The sequence below is a fragment of the Leiobunum rupestre genome, chromosome 3 (assembly GCF_980474605.1).
Source record: "Leiobunum rupestre chromosome 3, qqLeiRupe1.1.hap1, whole genome shotgun sequence".
Taxonomy (NCBI): domain Eukaryota; kingdom Metazoa; phylum Arthropoda; class Arachnida; order Opiliones; family Sclerosomatidae; genus Leiobunum; species Leiobunum rupestre.
The window spans coordinates 27,639,978-27,661,117 of NC_143386.1; the positions used below are offsets into that span (position 1 = coordinate 27,639,978).

Sequence of the window (21,140 nt, forward strand, 5' to 3'; positions counted from 1 at the left end):
TTATTTCTGCGTTTCGTTAAAGAGGTTTTCCTTCAGGTGCTCAAGTTTCCCTTCCATTAAAAATTAGTTATTTTTAACAGTAATTGCGAGTCTAGTTAGCTATTGGCTGGATAGGAATGAGCCCGGCCTTAGGTATTAATCTCACAGAACCACATTTTCTACATTAAGCAGTTCTAGCAAGATCTATATTGAGGAAATTCACAATAAGGCCAATTCGAAAATATTTTAATTATTCCAAAAGGGTAATTTAAAATATCAAATCTTCATATCTCAGATAGGCTGTAATAAGCCCAATTCCCAAAATGGTCAGTTGAACAAAAGCGAAGTTCCTCATAGCGAAGTTGTCAAATGCTAGGAAGTTTACAAAACTAGATCAAAACCTCGTTAATTTTCTATAACTATATTCATTTCACTCTAAATTAAGTCATTGATTAAAATACAGTTTGAGCTATTCGAGTATCTATTTGTAATAGAAGTACATAATCACAAGATATAATTTATGAAGAAAAAATGATAGATACAAATATTTATGAGCTCCAGATTAAATTTGTAAAGGTTTCAATTAGTAAAAGCAAAAATATAGAAATGTGAGGCTTTAAGGAACACTTCTGTATATTATTAATATTGAACCCTTGCTATATTCAGTTCCATTAAATGAAAATAGTAAGATTCAATTCATGTTAGCCATTGAATAATAAAGTACACAAATACATCAGTTGGTTTTAATTAAAAAATAAGTAATAACATGCATTAAAAAGTGAAATGTCTCTTAAAGAATCATGTTATTTTTGTTTATTTTGCAGATACGCTTTGTTGGGACCTAGTGGTTGTGGGAAAACCACCATCTTGAAATGCATCACAGGGAACTTGATTCCGAGTAGAGGAACAATTAACATTCCAATGAGTTCGCCACAATTCAAAATTCCCGGCAAAGGAGTTGGATATATGCCGCAAGTAAGCAATTTCCCAATAATGCACGAAGATTTCTTAAAAAAAAAACACTTGAAAGCGTCAAAGGAACCTAAATGGCAAATCCGCTACGTACACTTTATGACTTTATCTGACCTTAACGGTTTAATTATCTTTTTCCCAAGAAATAATATAACGATAAGAATGGTAAAATTATTTTGGGATTCAACAGAAGGTAATTGTTGAATGCAAATGTAGGCTTTACAATTTGTAAATAAAAATTTTAAAATAAACATGTGAGATAAATAAGCTTTGAAAATTTTATCCATCTCCTTTAAATATTAGCACAAATTAAACACAAACTTGACACTTCTTTTGCTTCTTCGTCCCTTTAATTATATATGTTTCAGTTGTATAGATGAGGTATTTTATTGGCTTACGCGTATCAAACGCTTATTTAAATTAGTGCTCGGAATTGTTTATTCATTATCCACAAATTTTCCGATTTATTTAAAAAACCTTGGTAAAAAGAATATCATTTTAACTTATTTAATTATGTTTTTACGCAACCAAGCATTTACTTGAATAAAAGTGGTATTTATTTAAATATTTGTTTGTTTTATTTAAATAATAGGCTTATTCACTTTCGATTATATAAACTTTTTACAATTTTTATTCAACTATTGGTTATTTAAATAAATATTATTTAAATATCGCCGAGCTTATTTTATTCATGGATAAAAATTAATCGAATTCCGAGCACTAATTTAAATAAACTACAGCCCCGACCGAAAAAAATTAATTTATAAATTAAATATTTTATCACAAAGTCAGAAATCCCTATCGTTTAAAAATAAATTAATTTTCGTTTCCGCCAGGAATTAGCACTGTTTCCAGATTTAACCATTCAAGAAACTCTCTGGATGTTTGGTCGCATCAGTGGTATGAAATCCATTATTCTACAGAGGGAAATTGACCGTTGGTCGAAAGAGTTTGAAATACCACTAGGGCACAGAATTGTTAAAACTCTCAGGTAAACTTTCTTCGCATCAATACAATTATAATATTTTTGACAACTTCCTACGAAAAGGATATTACGAACTTTGGGTTGTGAAGGCAATTTTTATTTGCACTTGGTCACAATGGAAACGAGAATTAGGTCCTATGATTGTGTGGAAATGAATTGAGTGGAATGCAAATACCGTGAAAACTAAAAAAAAAATGAGAATAACGTGGAAATGAATAGAGTGGAATGTAAATAACGTGAAAATAAATAAAATGATAATAACGTGGAAAAGAACAGAAAAGAATCGCGAAAAGGTGGATGAAGATCAAGTTGATAATGGATCTGAGTAGAATGCGAAGATGCATTCGGTGTCATTAGCTTCCGCGTACAAAATAATTGTTTTTGATTGAGGTTGCCAGCTAAATATCTGTTCTTTTATTGATTTTTAAGTTGATTTGAATGGCGGGTAAACAATTATATGGCTTGTCAGATTGGTCGTGTCGTAAACATTTCTTCCGTTGATATACGTCAGGTGAATGTCTAAGCAGACCTGATTTTCTGCTTAACAAAGATCTCACCAAATTCCCAGGAAATTTCATCATTTACCTTTACGTATGAATAGCTTCCGTTTTCGATTCAGTAGTAGTTTGTGTTACTGAAAAAGAAGGCTACCCAGCCACATTCTTCAAATTAAAACATAACACTTTGAACTTAACCACAAACGTTTTATTTTTCTCAATAAATTAACATCAATTATTTCACATTTTTTCAAATCTAATAATAATAATAATAATAATCAGCTAGGCTAATCACCCAAGATACCACCTTAGGCCTAAGTCATCAAGCGACTTTTAAAGCCATTAATTCGAGTGGCCGTGGAAACGAATCAGCAGAACATTTCAAAAATGTATTTAAAACAGATTCTGTTTACGCGGGTGGACAAAAGCCCCGAGTTTTGATATTTCAAGACCATAAGAGACTACCTACGTCATACAATTGGAAAAGTTTAAAAATATAATTTTGGTTTTCTAGTGGTGGTCAAAAGAGGAGAGTGTCCTTGATTTGCGCGTTTCTTCACGACGCCCCTCTCCTGATTCTGGACGAACCGACGGTGGGCATCGATCCCATCCTCAGAAGGACGATCTGGGATTTTATGCTTCATTTGACCAGAACGAAGGGTACAACAGTTTTACTTACCACTCACTACATCGACGAAGCCAAGGATGCCAACTTGGTACTTATAAGATCTTTTCTGCTACAGTGAAATTATGGAAAGAGGAAAATAGGGTGAAGTTGTGCTAATGTGTCTGAATGTTACAGTGGACTGCCTAAATTATTTTAAGAAAAGGGGACCATTTTACACATTTTTCCCTATTCAAATTCGTTTTTTTAGGGACAAAGTATATAAAGATAGCTTAATGGAATTTTATTTTAATTAAGTCAAAGCTTAAATTTCAATTTTAAATATAGGTGAGTTCAATCGTAAATATTTGCATAAGTGTATGTTTCCTATGCTATTTGTTATGTAGGAGTGGCGGTTTTACTAAAGCTACTTTTTGTTTAGGAAGATAGACGCTATAGGAAAAAGTGTTTTATGGTACAAAATTGTGAACGACCCCTAAATAATTTCATCATGAGGATTAATCCTGATTTAAGCGCAAAAAAATGGCGGAAATTGAAGTATTCTTCGTACAAAACTGTACATTGTCAAAGCGACCTTGTGTGAATGAATTTTTATTTTATTTTTGGTTAACTCACTCTAAAAACGTTTAAACAGCTTTATAAATCTAGAAAGTAGGTTTAAGGATCTTTGATTGATCTCTTCCAGGTGGGCCTGATGAGGGATGGAAAAATGTTAGAGGAGTCCAGTCCGTCCGATTTAATGAGACAGTTCAAAGAAACAAGTTTGGAACGGTGTTTTTTCCTAATTTGCGTAAAAAAAGATGCACTGGGCGAAGAGACAATTCCGACAACAGGGAATGTTGGTGCTGAATTTCAGTACTTACTGGTAAGAAACTGATTTCTAGTTATTACTAAATTTGCAAGGCTAAATATTCCTTTTGATAGACAAACATTTATATATTATCCACAGAAAACTACCAATTTGTAACATACTGCCCATTATATTATTTTTAATATAATATTAATATACATTTGAATTAAAAAGTAGTAGCACTGGCTTATTTTATGATGGCTGACGCAAATGAAAAAGAAACAGGGTTGGTATGCAGAGATAAATTCGAAACAAAAATTCAATAAAGATTACTCTCTTACTCTGGCGTATAATAAGTAATTTCATTAAAGTTGCCTAGTGTGAACGTCAGCTGGTTATCCATTTCTTATTGATTCCATATTCTTTCTTGTAATAAGCTCAGTAGCTGGTCTGATATGTAAAGGTTAAATTTAATCAACTATTGTATTTAGGAAAAAGTGAATGGTCAAGATATACCACTTAATGAACCAGTGAAAAATACCTGCATTGTACCTCAGAAGAGATTCAACCCGGACGTTACTTTTAAGAAGATGAAGTCGTGGCTTCCGGATTTGGGTTCAAAATCCGATTTGAGATTCGTGATGAAAAAAGTTGTGCCTTCGTTAGTTTCGAAAAACTTGAAACTTTTGAAACGAAATGGATTTCTAGTCTTTTTGCAATTCTTCTTGCCGTCTTTGACTGTGTTATTGTGCGGGTGGTGCATCGCGTCTACGATCCACGACTTACCCCTGGCGGTGGTCAATGAAGAAAATCCTCATGATCTCAGCGTCGATTTTTTGCAACATCTCAGTTCTTTTCCCGTTTATCAGGTAGGTTCTAAAATATAAAAATTAAAAAAAATAATATTTACCACAATTTCGGGTAAATTCGCATTAAATGGGGTTGCAACTTAACAACCCGTGCGACCTATCTCGCGACGTTTACTTTTTGAAGGATTTTGGAAAGACGCCACTCGCTTTAGGATGATAAAACTTTAATCCCATCCATCAGTAAGAAAGGGCACAATTTGGTTAATTGGTGGCATGCATAAAGGTCATCTCTTGTACCGTTGTGAAGCTAGAGATCCTCTTATTAGACTTCACTTGAAAATCAATTTTATGTCCTTTTAGTCGTGACAACAACTATACCGGGTGTTTAGAAGGTTATGCAAAAATGTTAAGGAGTTGTAGGGGTGAGTTGAGAAGTAGACCCGTTTTTTCCCATTTTCCTACGATGAGTTAAAAGAGCGCCAGAGAGCTTCAAAGTGTGGCCTACTATCCCCTGGAAGTAGGCTGCAACAAGCGCAAAACCAAAAAGCAGGGAAACGCGAACATTATGGTTTGAGTTCGTGTGAAAGGTAAAAAAGGACTTTGTAAACAAATCTAGGTAACTAACGTAAAAAAGTAAACTTAATCAGTATTTAAAGTCCCTGCTGCTTGGCTTGGTTTGGTGCTTGTTGTAGCCAACTTCCAGGGGCTAGTAGGCCACACTTTGAAGCTCTTTGGTGCTGTTTTAACTCATCGTAGGAAAATGAAAAAAAAACCGGCATACTTTTCAACTCACTCCCTACAACTCCTTAACATTTTGGCATAACGTTTGAAACACCTTGTATATGCCATTTGCAGGCTTCGAGGGGCTTATCACTCCCCGTAATCAGTGTAAAAGGCTGTTGCTTGTACTCTATTAAAGTGATTACATAACTTATTACACAATTATCATTATTTAACCCATTGGTAATTTTAACAACAACTATTAAATTCATTTGTAGTTTTGATAATAAACTATTTATTTCTTAATTGATAGTCTTGACAGAGATTATTTATTCCATTGGTAGTCTTGACAACAACTATAAGTTTTGACCACAACTAGTTATGGCATTTTAAGTATTGCCAACAAATATTTATTCCGTTGTTAGTCTTGACAGCAACTAATTATTCTATTAGTAGTTTAAAACGAAAACAGGTGCTGATTGCTTAGATAACAACTAACTCGGCTACGCCCTTAGCGGTGAAATTTTCATTTTACATTTATATTTTGCATGGTGTCCAGTAATTTACTAAACGAATTTCTTAAATACTGTACTATATATGTATGTAATAGATATTATAATAGAATGCCACCTGAATTAAAGGCTTTAAAAGTCGCTCGATGACTTAGGCCTAAGGTGGTGCCTTGGGTATTAGCCTAGCTGATTATTATTATTATTATGAATAGTGTCGGTTCCCAAACTTCAATTTGAATGTTACTGGATAGGTTGCTAAAAGCCTTTTTGATATACCGAAGTACTATTGTTAGGAAGTAAGTGCTAATGTTTCATCTGATGCACATGGTAGATTTAACCGAAACTATGTTACTTCACCTTGAAGAAGTTTGTGACACAGTACATTAGTTCATTAAGACCATTGATAATGTTTTGTTTCTGCCCTGTACATAAATTATTTGTTACGGTATTTATATCTGATGTATTTATCACTAGCATTTCTTTTCAAATATGAGTGACGCCATAGATTCGGTGAAAATGGGTGAGAACTTGTTGGTCCTGCACATCCCGAATGACTTCACAATATGTTTGCGGAATCGAATTGAACTTGGTATTTGGTCGAACAACGCCATAGTTGAATGCGCTAGCATTTACCTGCACGCCGACAATACTAGTAAGTGATTCACCACTAATTGTTTCCTTATTTAAATAAAAAGCGGATGTGTTTGACAGATTAATACTTGAGTCTCTTTTTGACATTTTAAAATAAAAAACAATAATTATTGGATATCGATTAGATATGAGATAACAGTTTTACATTTATTTTATGTTTCTGTAGTTCAGTTATTTTCTTGTTCCCTGTTAAAAGTCTAAACTGCCTCCCATCTGTATAAGATTATTCCTCTTATCCAAAGTTGGCGTGTTGATAAATTTATGACGGGATGAAGACTTGTTAGAGATGATATTTTATAAAGGGTGTTTCAAAAGGAGTTGTAGGGGGTGAGTTGAGAAGTATGCCTGTTTGCCCCCCATTTTCTTACGGTGAGTTAAAAGAGCGCCAGAGAGCACTTAAATAGACCCCAATGTGAAGGCTTAGTTCAATTAGCCTTGTTGTACAGCAGAAGTATGTTTATATGGATCGCCTAGGATTGCGTAGGCAATATCAGTTTTAATAGGTGCTAGAGATTTTCCCAACTTACTCCAGGAATTCAACTTCAAACTGTGTGTACTGGACCAGTATATTGTCGCGTAGGCACGGACCAACACGCTGCCGTCGTAAGCCGGACCAACGGTTATTATCCCGGCGCGTCCTAGCGCTACCATCGGCCGGCCTGAACAATGGACCGAGGAGTATAAAAGCCCAGGTCCGCCGGAGTGGAGGCAACTCGCCTACCCCTTACAAAATATTTCTATAGGTTTTCTATGAAATCTTATAGAAACGTATAGAGGGCCTATAGATTTCTATATCCTATAGAGTGCTCTATAAATATCTCTATAGAAAATACACTAATGTTTTCTATAGAAATTATATGGATTGATTTCTATGTTGTTTTCTACAATAATTATATCAAAATATACCAGCTATTTCTATATAAATTATATGGATGGATTTCTATGGTGTTTTCTACAATTATTATACCAAAATATACCAGTTATTTCTATAGAAATTATATGGATTGATTTCTATGGTGTTTTCTACATTTATTATATCAAATTATACCAGTTATTTCTATAGAAATTATATGGATTGATTTCTATGGTGTTTTCTACAATAGTTATATCAAAATATACCAGTTATTTCTATAGAAATTGTTGGTTATTTGAATTCTCCAGATTAATTTGCCAAATGGAAGTATAAATTGGCACCAAAGTGAAAGCTCAAAATTATTATGGTTAATTTGAAAAACACCCCAAATATGTTGTTTGAGTTCGCCCAAAGGGTTTATATTTGCAAAATTGATTTATAAAGGACATCGCACTTCTTCTATGGGATTTGGCTTTCGACCGATTTTTTTTCAAATTAAACATGTTGTTGGGCTTGATCAAAGGAGCAAAATTGTCCATTGCCATTTTTTCCTAGCTCCTATAGTTTGGCCAGTAGCAGCGGTCAGAAGTGGACGAAGCTTAGTGTAGTCTATTTGTTAAAAGAAGTCTTGGCCCTTCGCTTAGCGCTCTATGTTTGCGCGTCGCTAGTCCGGGCTCACTATCAATAGAGGTTTCCTGCCGAAATTCCAGGTGCTTCCCAAAACCGAGCGTCGTACTTGGTTTCGTTCTGTTCGTACGACGTTCTGCTCGCACGATGAACGAACTCAGTAGATAAATAGTTAAGTATTGAGTCTTAACTGTCGTGTGACCGTGACTTTAACCGAGTATGTGCTGTATCGATAAATAGGTGTTTGATCTGTTGTTGAGTGACTGTTTCTTACCTATGAGCGAGTGTTGAATGTTGCATTCAACGAAACGGTTAATCATATATATTCTGATTTATGTAGTATTTATTTTATTTTATTATTGCTCATAAAATATTGATTAATAAATAATTTCACGTACGAAAATTCATCGAATAATAAGTTGCGAGAAAAGAAATAATGAAGTAGAGGTGTAAAAATATTGGCAAGAAAACTCTTTTGATAGTGAGCCCGGACCAGCGACGCGCGAGCGTAGAGCGCTAACCGATGGGCCGTGCTACCTTTTAACAAATAGACTATACTAAGTTTTGTCCACTTTTGACCGCTGATACTAGACAAACTATAAGAGCTAAGGAAAAATAGCACGAGACAATTTTGCTCCTTTGATCAAGCTTAGCAACATATTTCATTTTGAAAAAAATCTGTCGAAAGCCAAATCCCATAGAAGAAGTGCGATGTCCTTTCAACGAGTTAGTGGAAACTCTAAATGGGGAATAATAAAAGTGGTTCACTTTGGTGTACTATAGTTATTTCAGTGTGAAAAACACCCCAATATGGGTTTGAATTCACCCGAAGGGTTACGATTTGCCAAATAGAAGTATAAATTGGCACCAGGGAGTGAAAACTCTTAAAAAATTTATGGTTCATTTAAGTGACTAACTTTGATGTACTACAGATATTTAAATGTGAAAAATATCCTAGGTTTTCTATAAAAATATCCTAGGTTTTCTATAAAAATATATTAGGTTTTCTTTAAAAATATCCTAGGTTTTCTACACATATATACTAGGTTTTCTATAAAAATATCCTAGGTTTTCTATAAAAATATCCTAGGTTTTCTATAAAAATATCCTAGGTTTTCTTTAAAAATATCCTAGGTTTTCTATACATATATACTAGGTTTTCTATAAAATTATCCTAGGTTTTCTATAAAAATATCCTAGGTTTTCTATAAAAATATCCTAGGTTTTCTATAAAAATATCCTAGGTTTTCTATATAAAAAATTCTAGTTTTTCAATAAAAATATCCTAGGGTTTCTATAAAAATATTCTAGTTTTTCTATAAAAATATCCTAGTTTTTCTTTAAAAATATCCTAGGTTTTCTATAAAACCATCCCTGTACTTTCTGTAAAAAAAACTCAGTATTTCCGCTCACTTTCTATAAAAATCACCAGTTTTTTCAGGATAGTAATTATTCTAGCTCTATAGAAAAATGACCCAAATTTCTATAGAAATTATATAAACTATTCCGAATGTAATTCTATAGAATTTCCATGGAATATTTTGGTAAGGGACGGCCCATGAAAGACGACACTGGCTGAATAAGCCAAGTGCCTTTAGTAACCGGGGGACACGTGCTCTGGCTGAAAAAGCCAATTCGATCCTCGCTGGGTTGAGTTTAAGGTTGAAAAAAACCTAGCTCCCATCGCGTATTATTTTATACTAGCTGGGAAGCCCGTCCTTCGGCCGGGCCCCAGCTAGAACTAAAATCCTGTGAAGACTGAGTCATAAACAAAACCCTATCTGCCCCCCCCCCCCCCCCGCGCAGCAACTACATTGACTGAGGCAGAAAAATATTGGTTGTACAGGGTATGCAGGTTGCAGGATTCACGGCACCTTTCCAGGGGCAAAAATACATGATTTAATTAATTAACTCGCTGCCTTTGCGCCATACAGATTCGGAGTGAATCTCGAGCAATCAAATGGAAAAAGCGATTAGTTTCTCTTTTAGATATAACAGTCGCCTGCCAGATAGTGCTAAGTGTTCCCTGCTAGATTTAAAATCCCGTGAAGACTGAGTCGTAAACAAATACATATTCCCTCACCCCCCCCCCCCCCGTCTACATTATCCAAGTGACGATGACGCAGCCGCGAAATTGACTGGGGCAGAAAAATATTGGTTGTATAGGTGTTTGTAGGTTGCAGGATTCACATCACCTTTCCAGGGGCAAACATATCTAGATTTAACATTATTTAATTTATTATCTTAACCCAAATTGGAAATCGATCAAAATAGCGCGAATCGCTGCCTTTGAGCTATAAGAATAGCTGTGAGAAATTTGGAGGTCCTAGGTTGAACGGCTCGGACGTCTATAGAGAAACAGACGCAAGACAGACAGACAGACAGACAGAAGACACTTAGGAATATAGAATAGATGCTTTGTAAAATTGTATTTTTAAATAAACCTCGTCGATTATAAATATACGGCGTGGTTCTGATTATTTTACCCGTGACAATATTAAGATGCGTGACGATTTTGTAGAAAATTATGAAAAGGGAGTCAGAAATGTGGTTGTTACCATCTTCATTCGCTCCTTTTTCGTTTGATTAAGGGGTAAAATTTTAAAGTCACCAATAAAATTATTAGAGTATAATACTTGCTATGACGTATTTAGTTTTCAAATTAAATTAATTTTCATTTGCGCGATAGGAATCGCAACAAATTTCGCTTTGAACGCTACACATGAACGTGATGTAACGTGCTCGCTTGAATTTATTATGTTTCATGCACCATTTGATACAGCTGTGCTATTGGAGTGTATTAGAGTAAATACATAATATGTCCTGAATGTATTAGAGTGTTTAGACGATCTCATTTTTCAAAAAAAAATTATTTATTAGCCCGATTCAAATAATGTTTACATATTTAGTTCAAAGATAGGACTAGGAGTGACGTAGCACAAAGATAATGCAGCGCGCTCCCTAGCGGTGCAATTTAGTTTCCTTTAAATAACATCAGAGTTTTCTTTGACGGCATTCGTTAGCCCTTTTATTTTGTTAGTACGTGTGGAATAATACCAATGATAAGTAATTTTAAAACCATCTTCAAATAGTTTTAGGTCTCAAAATGGTCATTTTTGAAATTTTATTAGTAATTACAAGCATACGTCATGTAGTAAATATCGCACGTTTCCCTCCTCTTCTCTTGCAGAAATTAAAGTTTTCAAATTTGGAAAAACTTTGCTGTTCAATAATCTAATTTTTTATGTAGGAAAAATATTTTGGGCAAATATGAAATCTAGATTCGTGTCTGGAAGTTGAAGAACTATTTTGTTGGTGTTGGTAAACTATGAACTCATTCATTTTCCATTTTTAGACCAGATATTGTCTTTGACGCTACAATACTTTGTGTTGACATCCTTTGAACGTTTCGAAATGGAATTCATCTCCAAATATTCGGATTCATCACCGCTGATCGCTACATTACCACTTAGGGTAAGAATTATTGATATTCCTACGTTTCGATATGTATTTCAACTAAAAGATTTATTATCGTAGTTTAACCGATTCTTATAACATGAAAATATTTCGATATTTTACCATAAAAGATATATGGGTTTTATCAATGTGGTTAATAATTATCAAAAACATTTTTTGGAAGATATAGCGAGAATAAAAAACAAACAAAGCAGCCCAAACAAAAGCGCCATCTATCGTGCTTTCTTTACAAGAATTGACTTTTATAAAATTGTTAAAAATATTAAGTGGGTGCTATCTAGGAGCAACAAACACAAGGATAACGCAGCTAGCCTTCAAACACGCTAACGCAGTGTTGTGTACAAATTTCATCGCACGAATCTTTACGCTGAGCGTTTTATGGAAAGGGGGAAGACAATTTCCGAATTTTTAAAGCGTCTAACCAATGAAAACTGTACACAAGAAAATGCACGACTTTTGACGGGTTGCGTTATCCTTTTGTGGGTTTCTGTGTTTGTTGCTCCTAGGTACTATAAATAGGCCTTTCTATAAAGTAACATTGGCCTTCTTGTTTCGATGTTGCTGCTGCGTCACGGGTGACGTATCGATGACGTTTTACTAAGAAAAACCCTGGACATAAGAATAAATTCGACGAGGCACCCTGTTTTTAAGCATAAACGTAACTGAACTTCTACGTATTTCGTGACGAATGAGCAACATAAAAACAAGTTCAGCAAGCGTAGCTTATGTTATTGAAAGGCCTATTGGTAAATATTTTAAATTTTTCACCGAAACAATGAATCACGATATTGTTAGCTGAGACCGTTTTTGTATTGGTTTGTGCCTAAAATTCAAAATATATCATTAATTCTAGTTCGAAAAACCCATCTACGGGAACATGGATCGAAAATTCAGCGAGTACATAACGTCTTCGATTCTGTTAGTAGTTATCCACTTTCTGGCGTCGGCCTTGACCGGAATCAACTTAGTTCTGGAGAGACAGAGCGGTGTTTTAGAGCGGTTTGAAGTTTATGGAGTTACGAAAACGAAAATATTCGTGTCTCAACTCTTGACGAACATGATTGTCGTGGCTATTCAAGTAGCTCTGATGTTGATAACTCAATTTTCCTTTTTCGAAACCGTCATGAAGGGATCATTTGTTTTGTTAATTACTTTGGTCCTTCTTCAGGGATTCTGCGGGATGTTATTCGGTAAGCAGAGCTCTTTAATACTATTGGGTTAAATTTCCAAAACTTTATTCATTAATTTTCACTAGTGTTATTAATTTTCCAGAAAAATAAAATGCGGAAAATATTCCGTAAATCGGAAAAGTAAAAAATTTAAACCTAAATTACTTTTTAAAGAATTTTAATGTTTTTAACGATATAAAATGTCTAATACCAGTAATCATACTATACAGAAAATTAAAAATGTTACATTGTTAATCAGTTTAAACTAGTCTAGAGGTTTAGTTTTACTTTTAGATTCGAAAAAATGAGGCGAAAATGCCGCTTTACTTAAATTAGCGAGCAATATATTGGACTAATCATGGAACGAATTTTTTTTCGGAAAAATATGGAAATTGTCCGCCGTACGACACTTATTTTCACTCACCACAAAAGATTACTTCCTATTACGATAGATTACGCGGTGTAATCCTCCACCCTAGCTTCTTGAGGTAGGGTTCAATTACTATAGTGGTACATAGCTTCTCAGAGTCGCTCTACGAACTAGTACGTCTTACTTCTTATCATGTTGCTTTAAAAACTGCATGATGCCGTGGAACCTATCGGTGGTATAAGAAGCAACGGCTAACATTTAGGTCGTACAAATCCACTTACATTGGCATTCTTAAATTAATCATGAGAGGTTGTTAAATAATTAATTAATTAATTAATTTTTCTCTGATGAGAATGGTGCATCCAAACAAAAATTGTTAATCGTTATTCGAAATTATTTATATTTAAACACAATTATTTGATACAAACAAAATTGTATTCAAAGCGGTTGTGTTTTAATTCGAGTTAGTAGATTGGATCATGAGGTTCTTTGTTTTATGAATTTGAATTTGAATTTTCTCTGCAGCTGACTTTTAAAAAATTAAAAAAAATAAAACAGCTAAAATTATGAATTTTTGCTTATTTACAATACTTATTTTAAGGAAGCATGCTTACAAGGTTAGAATAAATGGCCTGGAATTCTGGGTTTTATGTACATAGTTATATAAATGTTTAACTTGATCCGGGTTCAGGACATATTTTAATATTGGACCTTTATTATAAAAGCCAATATTCATAACGACTTTGGACATTTCATGATGTTTATTTCGTTATTAAACTATAAATTTTATATTATATTTTACGCTTTTGACTCTTAGATAATTCCATATGAAATCGACCAACGTTGTTGCTCGATAGTGGTGGATTTCTACTAAACATTTTTTGATGGTTAATCTACTTAAATTATAGAAATTTGCGATGTTTGCCGGGTTAATTTAAAATTTTTTAAAAGTTATGCATTTTTTTAATTTATTGCTTTTTCGCTTAATTTAGCACACTTATTTCAATATCGTGATCGAAACTAATTATTTATATATGAAAAATAGTAGACCTTGCTAAAAATGTCTGCTGATTCACAATTTGAAATCTATTTTGCTATACATTAAATTTGGGTTTGGAGAAACCTTCATTTCTATCAAAACGATTTTTTTTTTAAATTTGCGATTTGGTTACTTTTGAATTAAATTTTGTTAAATTTCTGAATATGAAAAAAAGGTCAACTTGAAATATTAACCTTTAGTACCATCCTGAAGATAGAAACGTCGCCCATAAATTTGGGTTTCGATAAATTTATTATTTCTACCATATCAATTTTTTTGAAAATTGAAATTTCCTCTTTTTTACATTGTATTCTTATAACCGAGTATTTCATATTCCAGAATTCAGTGTTCATCTTTGTCCTCGGGCCAGCTAGAACAACTTGAAATTCCGTGATATTTTTCATTTCATTCCACAACAATTACCAAATATAGCGTATTATCCATTGTTGTTTCGACATACTGCCCTAGCGAAAAATTTAATTGTATGCCCGATTCTAAGTTTCATCTCAGAGCTTAAATATAAAAAGGATTCGTCACCCAAAAGGCGAAGTACTTTAAATCATTTTTTGCTAATTAGAATAAAAGATTGATGACTTCAAGTTCCCAGGACAGTGTTGGCCTTTTTCTGCAAACACATCGATGCCAGACTTTGCAGCATAATGCAAATCTATTACTTTTATATTTTTAACGCCCAGTTATACAAATCCCAATGTGTGAGGATCTGGTTATCTACAGCTTTCTGTCAACTGACACAAGCTGCCTTTCACTTTTTGCAAAAAAAAACAACAACTCTGTTTTAAAATCGTCTTCATTAAACAGTTGCAGTTCTTATACTTATGTATTTTAAAAATACATGTGTTATCCTAATCTGAATTTTTAGGTGATGTTTTTCTGTTTACCAAATTACTGTGTGTAAAGTTTCTAAAATTTTGGAGCCAGTGGCGTAAATAGCGCCCCGGCAGACCCCGCGGCGCTGGGGGGACCCGAGAACTAGAGGGCCCCCAAACGTTTATGATTAAATTCGGTAGTATTTAAAAGGGCCCCGAGTCATTTTTCGCGGGGGGGGGGGAGTTATTAGTTACGCCACTGTTTGGAGCAAACCCTTTTCATTAAAAAATTGTTTATTCCCCCCACCCCCGGTAATGAGCTCCTATAATAAAGTCTTATTCATCAGTTCCAAAATGGCAAATTTAAAAAATTCCGTTACAATAATAATAATAATTTCTCCAAAACGAAGTTAAAGAGGGGTCTTTCTGTCGCAAAGGCGACCAGTAGAATAAAATTGATAAATTTATAGTTAACCCCTTTATGTAAATTTAACGATAAGAACTGCCCCCCAATGAGCTCCTAATAAACAGTTCAATGCAAAAACAGAAATATACACAAATTTCACAACATTTGTTATGGTAGAAATAATTATATCTCGAAACCCAAAATTATGGGTGACGTTTCTATCTACAGGATGGTGCTTGGATAAAAATTTTTAGTTGGCCCTTTTTTATATTCACCGTTAAGTTCTACTACCCTAATCAGCTCATATAAAAGAATCTAATGCAAAAGTGAAAATGTCGTCAATTTAAAAAAAATTCGTTTTAAAGCAAAATTTAAATAAATTGTTCAATCTATAATGAACTGCTAGAATCAAAGTTTCATTACATTTTAAGGTTGACCTATTTGTAAATTTAACATTGAACGCAAACCGTCTACTGAGCGTCTACATCAAAAACGTGAGCAGATATGCAGCAAAATATAGATTTCAAATTATGAATCAGCAGACATTTTTAGCTAGGTCTACTATTTTTCATACAAAAATAATTATTTTTTATCACGATTTTAAAATAAATTAATATAAATGCACTAAATTAAATCATGGAATCAAATTTGATTCACCATTTTTTTATTGTATACACTGCGTACTTACCAGCTGAACGTTGGACTTGTAACAACTATTGATATTTCCCAGGTTTCTTCGTATCCGCTCTCTCAAGTAACATGACAGTCGCTATTTTGATCGGAATGGCTGTTTTCTTGCCAAGCCTTATTCTTTGTGGTAAGATATTTTTGCCTCTCTAGCAGACGACCGTGTTTTTTGAAAAAGTAACTGAATTATGGAATTTTTTTATATATTGAACCGAAACTATTTTTAAACTCTTCGTCATACTTTACTTTCCAAAAAAATATTATATCGATTCAAACGTCTTTTTTGACTAATTCTTTTACACCTGTTGGAGTGTGGTTACACGAGATTGAAGCTATTAAAACCGGTTTTAAACTACTTAAAACTGTCTTTATTTGGTCATTGGATCCAGTACTAATCGTTTCTGATATTCGGTTGACACTCTTTATTTTAAAAAAAATATAAAATAAAAAAAATTATAATTTTATTAAATAAATCTGGCTTTTGTTAAATTTATTGATTTTTAAACCATCAATAGCTCTTTTTAAGTATAATAGATGGATGCTTTTCTTCTTTCGAATATATCTAAAATTAAATATCTAAATAAGTTTTAATTAGTTTGTCAGATTTCTTTTGTATTCGAAACGTTTTACTTTTTATTATTCATACTTTAGATTTTACTTTTTTTTATAATTTATGTGATTTAATTAAAGGATTTTTTAAAATTATTTGGTTGAAATAATCAGTTAAAATAAGTTAATTTAAATCAACCGACCTGTTCTGATCAAATCATATCAAAATATAAATTATTATGATAAACTTCGTTATGTATACGTATTTAAATTTTAAAATCCGTGATTTGTGATTTACACGACATTGTATCGCAGTAGAATTTCAACCAAAAATCAAAATCGAAAAGAGACAAAAATAATAAATGATAAAAAAAAAAACATACCAGAACATTCTGGGAATAAAGATGGAAATTCTAGTGCTCTATGTCGTGTAAATCACCAGGAAGGTTGGTCTCTGGTGATGAAATGCTAGTCATTTCGAAACCAGTTAGACAAATCACTGTGAATAGCATTTATTTTAATTAAATATGCATTAATCATCATTAGATTAGCATATTGAACTTACCACAAACTACTAAAGGTCTCTGTTGCAGGTTTCATTTGGCCACTTCAAGCGATGCCGGTTGTGATTCAATGGTTTGCTCGATTCTTTCCGATCACGCAGACGAACGAAGGGCTGCGCTCCATCATCTTGAGAGGATGGGGACTCGGACATTTTGAAGTCCAAATGGGACTCTTGAGTGTCATTCTGTGGTCGGCCTTTTTTCTAATCGGCGCCATGCTCATTTTTAAAGCTATAAAATAATTTCATCCATTTGGAAGACAATAAATACAAAGTGTAATCTTAATCAGCTATTACGAACACCGTGACAGTGGAAATTGACGTAATTTGGTGTCCTAACAAATGCCGTCTACATACACGTTATTGTAAGAACATTCTTAACTCATCCCTTACCCGAGATTATTATATCTGCTTAAGGATATGTTGTGTGAAGTGCGAAATTAGGCCAGGGTGAGTGTTCTCATGAAGATATATCTAATTGTTTCGTGACTAGGGGCAGGACTTAACGCTCCACCCTACCGCCTCGTCAAACCTGCATAGTGAAGCCCCTGTCTATAGCAGTAAAGTAATTGCTTATTGTGCAACACAATTTAACGCGTAATAAAAATCGATCAACTAATTCCTGCCTCTACGACTGTAGGTAGATCATAAAAAAGCCGTCTATGTACGATCTATATTCAGCAATAACTAGGGTTATGTTACTGCCTACTTGAGTTACAGAAGCCACCTACGAAAGTTGAAGTCAGTAGTCCTCAATTGTCCAAATTCAGAAATAACGACCCTTTAGCAATCTAAACTCTGAAAACAATATATTTTGAACAACTTGTTTAGATTACAAGATATTATCTTCTACCTTTCAGCGCTTTCTACTTATAGCTGGGGCTCTCGGTACCGTAATCGACCCGTTTTATTTTTGAGATAAGCAGGGTACACGACGAAAGAACAGCTAGACTCATTTTTAAGTGTAACTATTTATTCTTTGTAATATCTACGATAATAGTATAGTATTTACGATACTTATGTCAACGAAAGCATTTGGTCGTCATGTAAGTAGAGACATGTTCGCCCACCTCAAAAAAACCTACCACCACCACTGTGTAAATGTATTTATTTTGTCTTATACGAAAAATGTATAAATATAAATTGGTTTTAAATTTTAAATTAAATCACAATTCGGATGATGGTTGGTAATATTCGTAAACACCATTCTCTTGGAGTGTCTAACGTATAGATTTACGAAGTAAAACGATGCGATTGATTATTTATGTCCAAAAATATATTTTATTATTTCAGATTTAGTCTATGCACAAAAATAAAATAAATAATAGTGTTATCCATCTGGGTTTTAAATTCTTAAAATTTAATACTAGCGCATTATTAATGCTTTTATTTTTAATATTTTAATATAACTAAGCAAAAGTTTTGGATGACGAATTTTCTATAGAATGGAATGTGAATCCAAATTAAAATTGTCTCGAATCAAGTTTATTCAAACGTTGATATTAATATCACTGAATGAGTATAAATTGAACGTCAATTATACTTACAAGTAAGAAGCTGAAATTAAATAAATATAATAGATAAATATCTTCTAAATGATAGACTGTGGCTTATCTTCTAAGACTTCAACTAGTCAAATTCAAAATTCTGCAAATAAACATTGATACTATTCAAGTATTTCTAAAGATACATTTGAATAGTGTTCAATAATTAAAATACATTTCAAGATGGTAAATTGGTGAAAATCAAATTAAGGCGCTTATTTTATTTAACGTTCTATTTGACAGTATTTTAATTACGAATAATTCAAAACCAATTTACGAAAAGTTTAATTTCGTAGAACATGTAACTTTAGGCAAGGACTAATACATTTATAAGCCTTTGTATACGATGCCATTCATGTTGTCTTTCTGAGTGCCATAATAAGAAGACTTAATAAAATAACGCCAATATTGTAATAAGTGACTTCCAGTTTCTCTTGTTGGCTTAAGATAAACAAATGATGTATTGTTTGGGATATAAAATGATTTTTTACTTTTTGTGTATGTCGCAATAGATTTCTTTAACAACCATTTCTTGATAAAGTCTAATAAATTTTTCGACTAACTCATCGATTCTCAATATTTACCTTCTGTATGGACTTTAACAATGGCACATTGTTTTTCGCTGTTTTAAGCATTCTCTACAATGAGAGCCGAGTTTATTCCCACATCACGGCATTTCTACTAATTACACTCTTCTTGGGTTTCTTGCTCCGTAATAATATGAAGCCTTAAATAGTGAATTGCATCGAACATTTTGCAAAATGAACCATGAAATAAAGAAATGCCTTTGGAACATTGCATTTAAATCAATTATCATATGGACATCAATTTCTAGTTTATTCCTTTTTTATTCATTATTGATATTGTTTTATATGGCGTATCATAACGGATTGAGGAATCAAACTGTGCATGGTTTCTTCGGGCCCATGATAACCATCACCAGTTTTGAGTTTTCATTTGTATATCTGTGCTTAAAAAGAAAAACTCTGGTGAATATTTATTCGGATATTGTGCACCTTGCAGATTCGTTTGATAAGACCATCGTGAGTCGCCACGTATTACGGTTCACCTTCATATTCCTAGTAGCCATCGTGTATTCAACAATTTTGACGTACTATTCTATCAGTTACGCCAACGAAGCCTTCGAAAGAACGTACCAACTCAACGTCCTCAACGGCTGCTGTTTCGGGTGCAATTACTTCGCTTGGAACAAGAAAGTCTTCAAGGCGTACCTTCTGGTACTAAACGGTTTCAACGGTCCCGCAGCGGTGGGAAATGGACTGGCTCAAGTGACGTTTTACTGTTTCTTAACCAGCGTTACGGCGAATGTCTTCAAAGCAAGCCTCAATTCACTCTCGAAAATTGAAGAATCAAACGCGATCGTTGAAGTTTCGTCCTCTTTGGACGCATTTCGAAAAAGGGTATTGCAACTGAGGAGAATCGTTGGTAAAGTTAACGACATCTTCGAACGTTTATTGTTGCTTTGGTTTGGATCGACTTTATTCACGTGCTGTCACAACGTCACCTTAATGCTAAGTGAGGCTTCTTTCAATACTCTCTCTTATTTCACGATCTACTTGAAAGATTTTGTTCTTTTGATGCTACTTATATTCCACGCGTCAAAATTGCCCGAAGAATTTGATCGCGTCTTCGATGTTTTACCGGTTTATTCGAGTGAAGAAAATACGAGGCAAATCTTCCGTTTGTACTGCGAATTGCACTCGAGAAAACTCCACTTCAAAGCGGGTTCTTGTTTATCCATAAATAAGAACTTGTTTCTGTCTTTTGTGGGTTTAGGTATCTCATACTCGGTTGTGTTCATCCAGTTTAATCCTGAGGTTGTTCGTCGGATACAAAGCGCGCCCTAACTTTCATTGTTATGTTTTATTTTTCTTTAAAATTAAATAACAGGCGTTTGAGAAGTGAAATCTGAAACTCAATGGAGTCAACTGTTTATTTCGGATTACCTTTAGTCATTTATGTAAACGTTTTTGTTTTTTTATATATTTATAACTTATTATCTGCCTAGCATTCCTTAGAAATAATACGAGACTAGAGATTTCAAGGTTGATATACTAAAATGTAACAGTTTCTATAAGTAAAGGCACTAAAATCTCGAGTCTTAAGTTTTTAAATGATGTTTTAAAATTTAAATACAGAGTTTTTCCGATAAGTATGTCTTAAACTCTAATATGTATTTTTAAACGAGTTACTTGGAGACCGGCCGTAAAAAAACAGGTGGCGCATTTGGTTTGTGCGCGACGGAGCTCCAGCTCAGTTTAATCATGAGGTAAGTGCTCATTTCAGTGCAATGTTTTCTCTTAGTGGGATAGGTCGCAGAGATTTAAACCTATATGATTTCTTCATCTTGGTCCATAAAAAGCCTTAAAGACCTAAGTTTTCTTCTGCCTGTCACCCTTTAACAGCACGTTGGCCTACCAACAAGATAGAAGGTTAAAGCTTGTATATCAAACGCGGAGGTTTCGTACG

At 33.7% G+C, this 21,140-nt stretch overlaps 1 protein-coding gene across 2 annotated transcripts in view; it reads left to right on the forward strand.

Annotated features, from left to right (window-relative positions):
- Nucleotides 1–19,116, forward strand: part of LOC149951342 (ABC transporter G family member 20-like) — a 29,982-nt gene extending 10,866 nt beyond the window's left edge. For both annotated transcript variants that reach the window (XM_090167962.1, XM_090167963.1), the window contains exons 4-13: nucleotides 804–954; nucleotides 1,788–1,942; nucleotides 2,948–3,149; nucleotides 3,744–3,923; nucleotides 4,340–4,717; nucleotides 6,364–6,541; nucleotides 11,376–11,494; nucleotides 12,351–12,687; nucleotides 16,039–16,125; nucleotides 17,138–19,116. In XM_090167962.1, the coding sequence (XP_090024088.1) occupies nucleotides 804–954; nucleotides 1,788–1,942; nucleotides 2,948–3,149; nucleotides 3,744–3,923; nucleotides 4,340–4,717; nucleotides 6,364–6,541; nucleotides 11,376–11,494; nucleotides 12,351–12,687; nucleotides 16,039–16,125; nucleotides 17,138–17,349 (1,999 nt within the window). In that variant the 3' untranslated portion in view covers nucleotides 17,350–19,116. The remainder of the gene's footprint in view (nucleotides 1–803; nucleotides 955–1,787; nucleotides 1,943–2,947; nucleotides 3,150–3,743; nucleotides 3,924–4,339; nucleotides 4,718–6,363; nucleotides 6,542–11,375; nucleotides 11,495–12,350; nucleotides 12,688–16,038; nucleotides 16,126–17,137) is intronic.
- The last annotated feature ends 2,024 nt before the right edge of the window (nucleotides 19,117–21,140 follow it).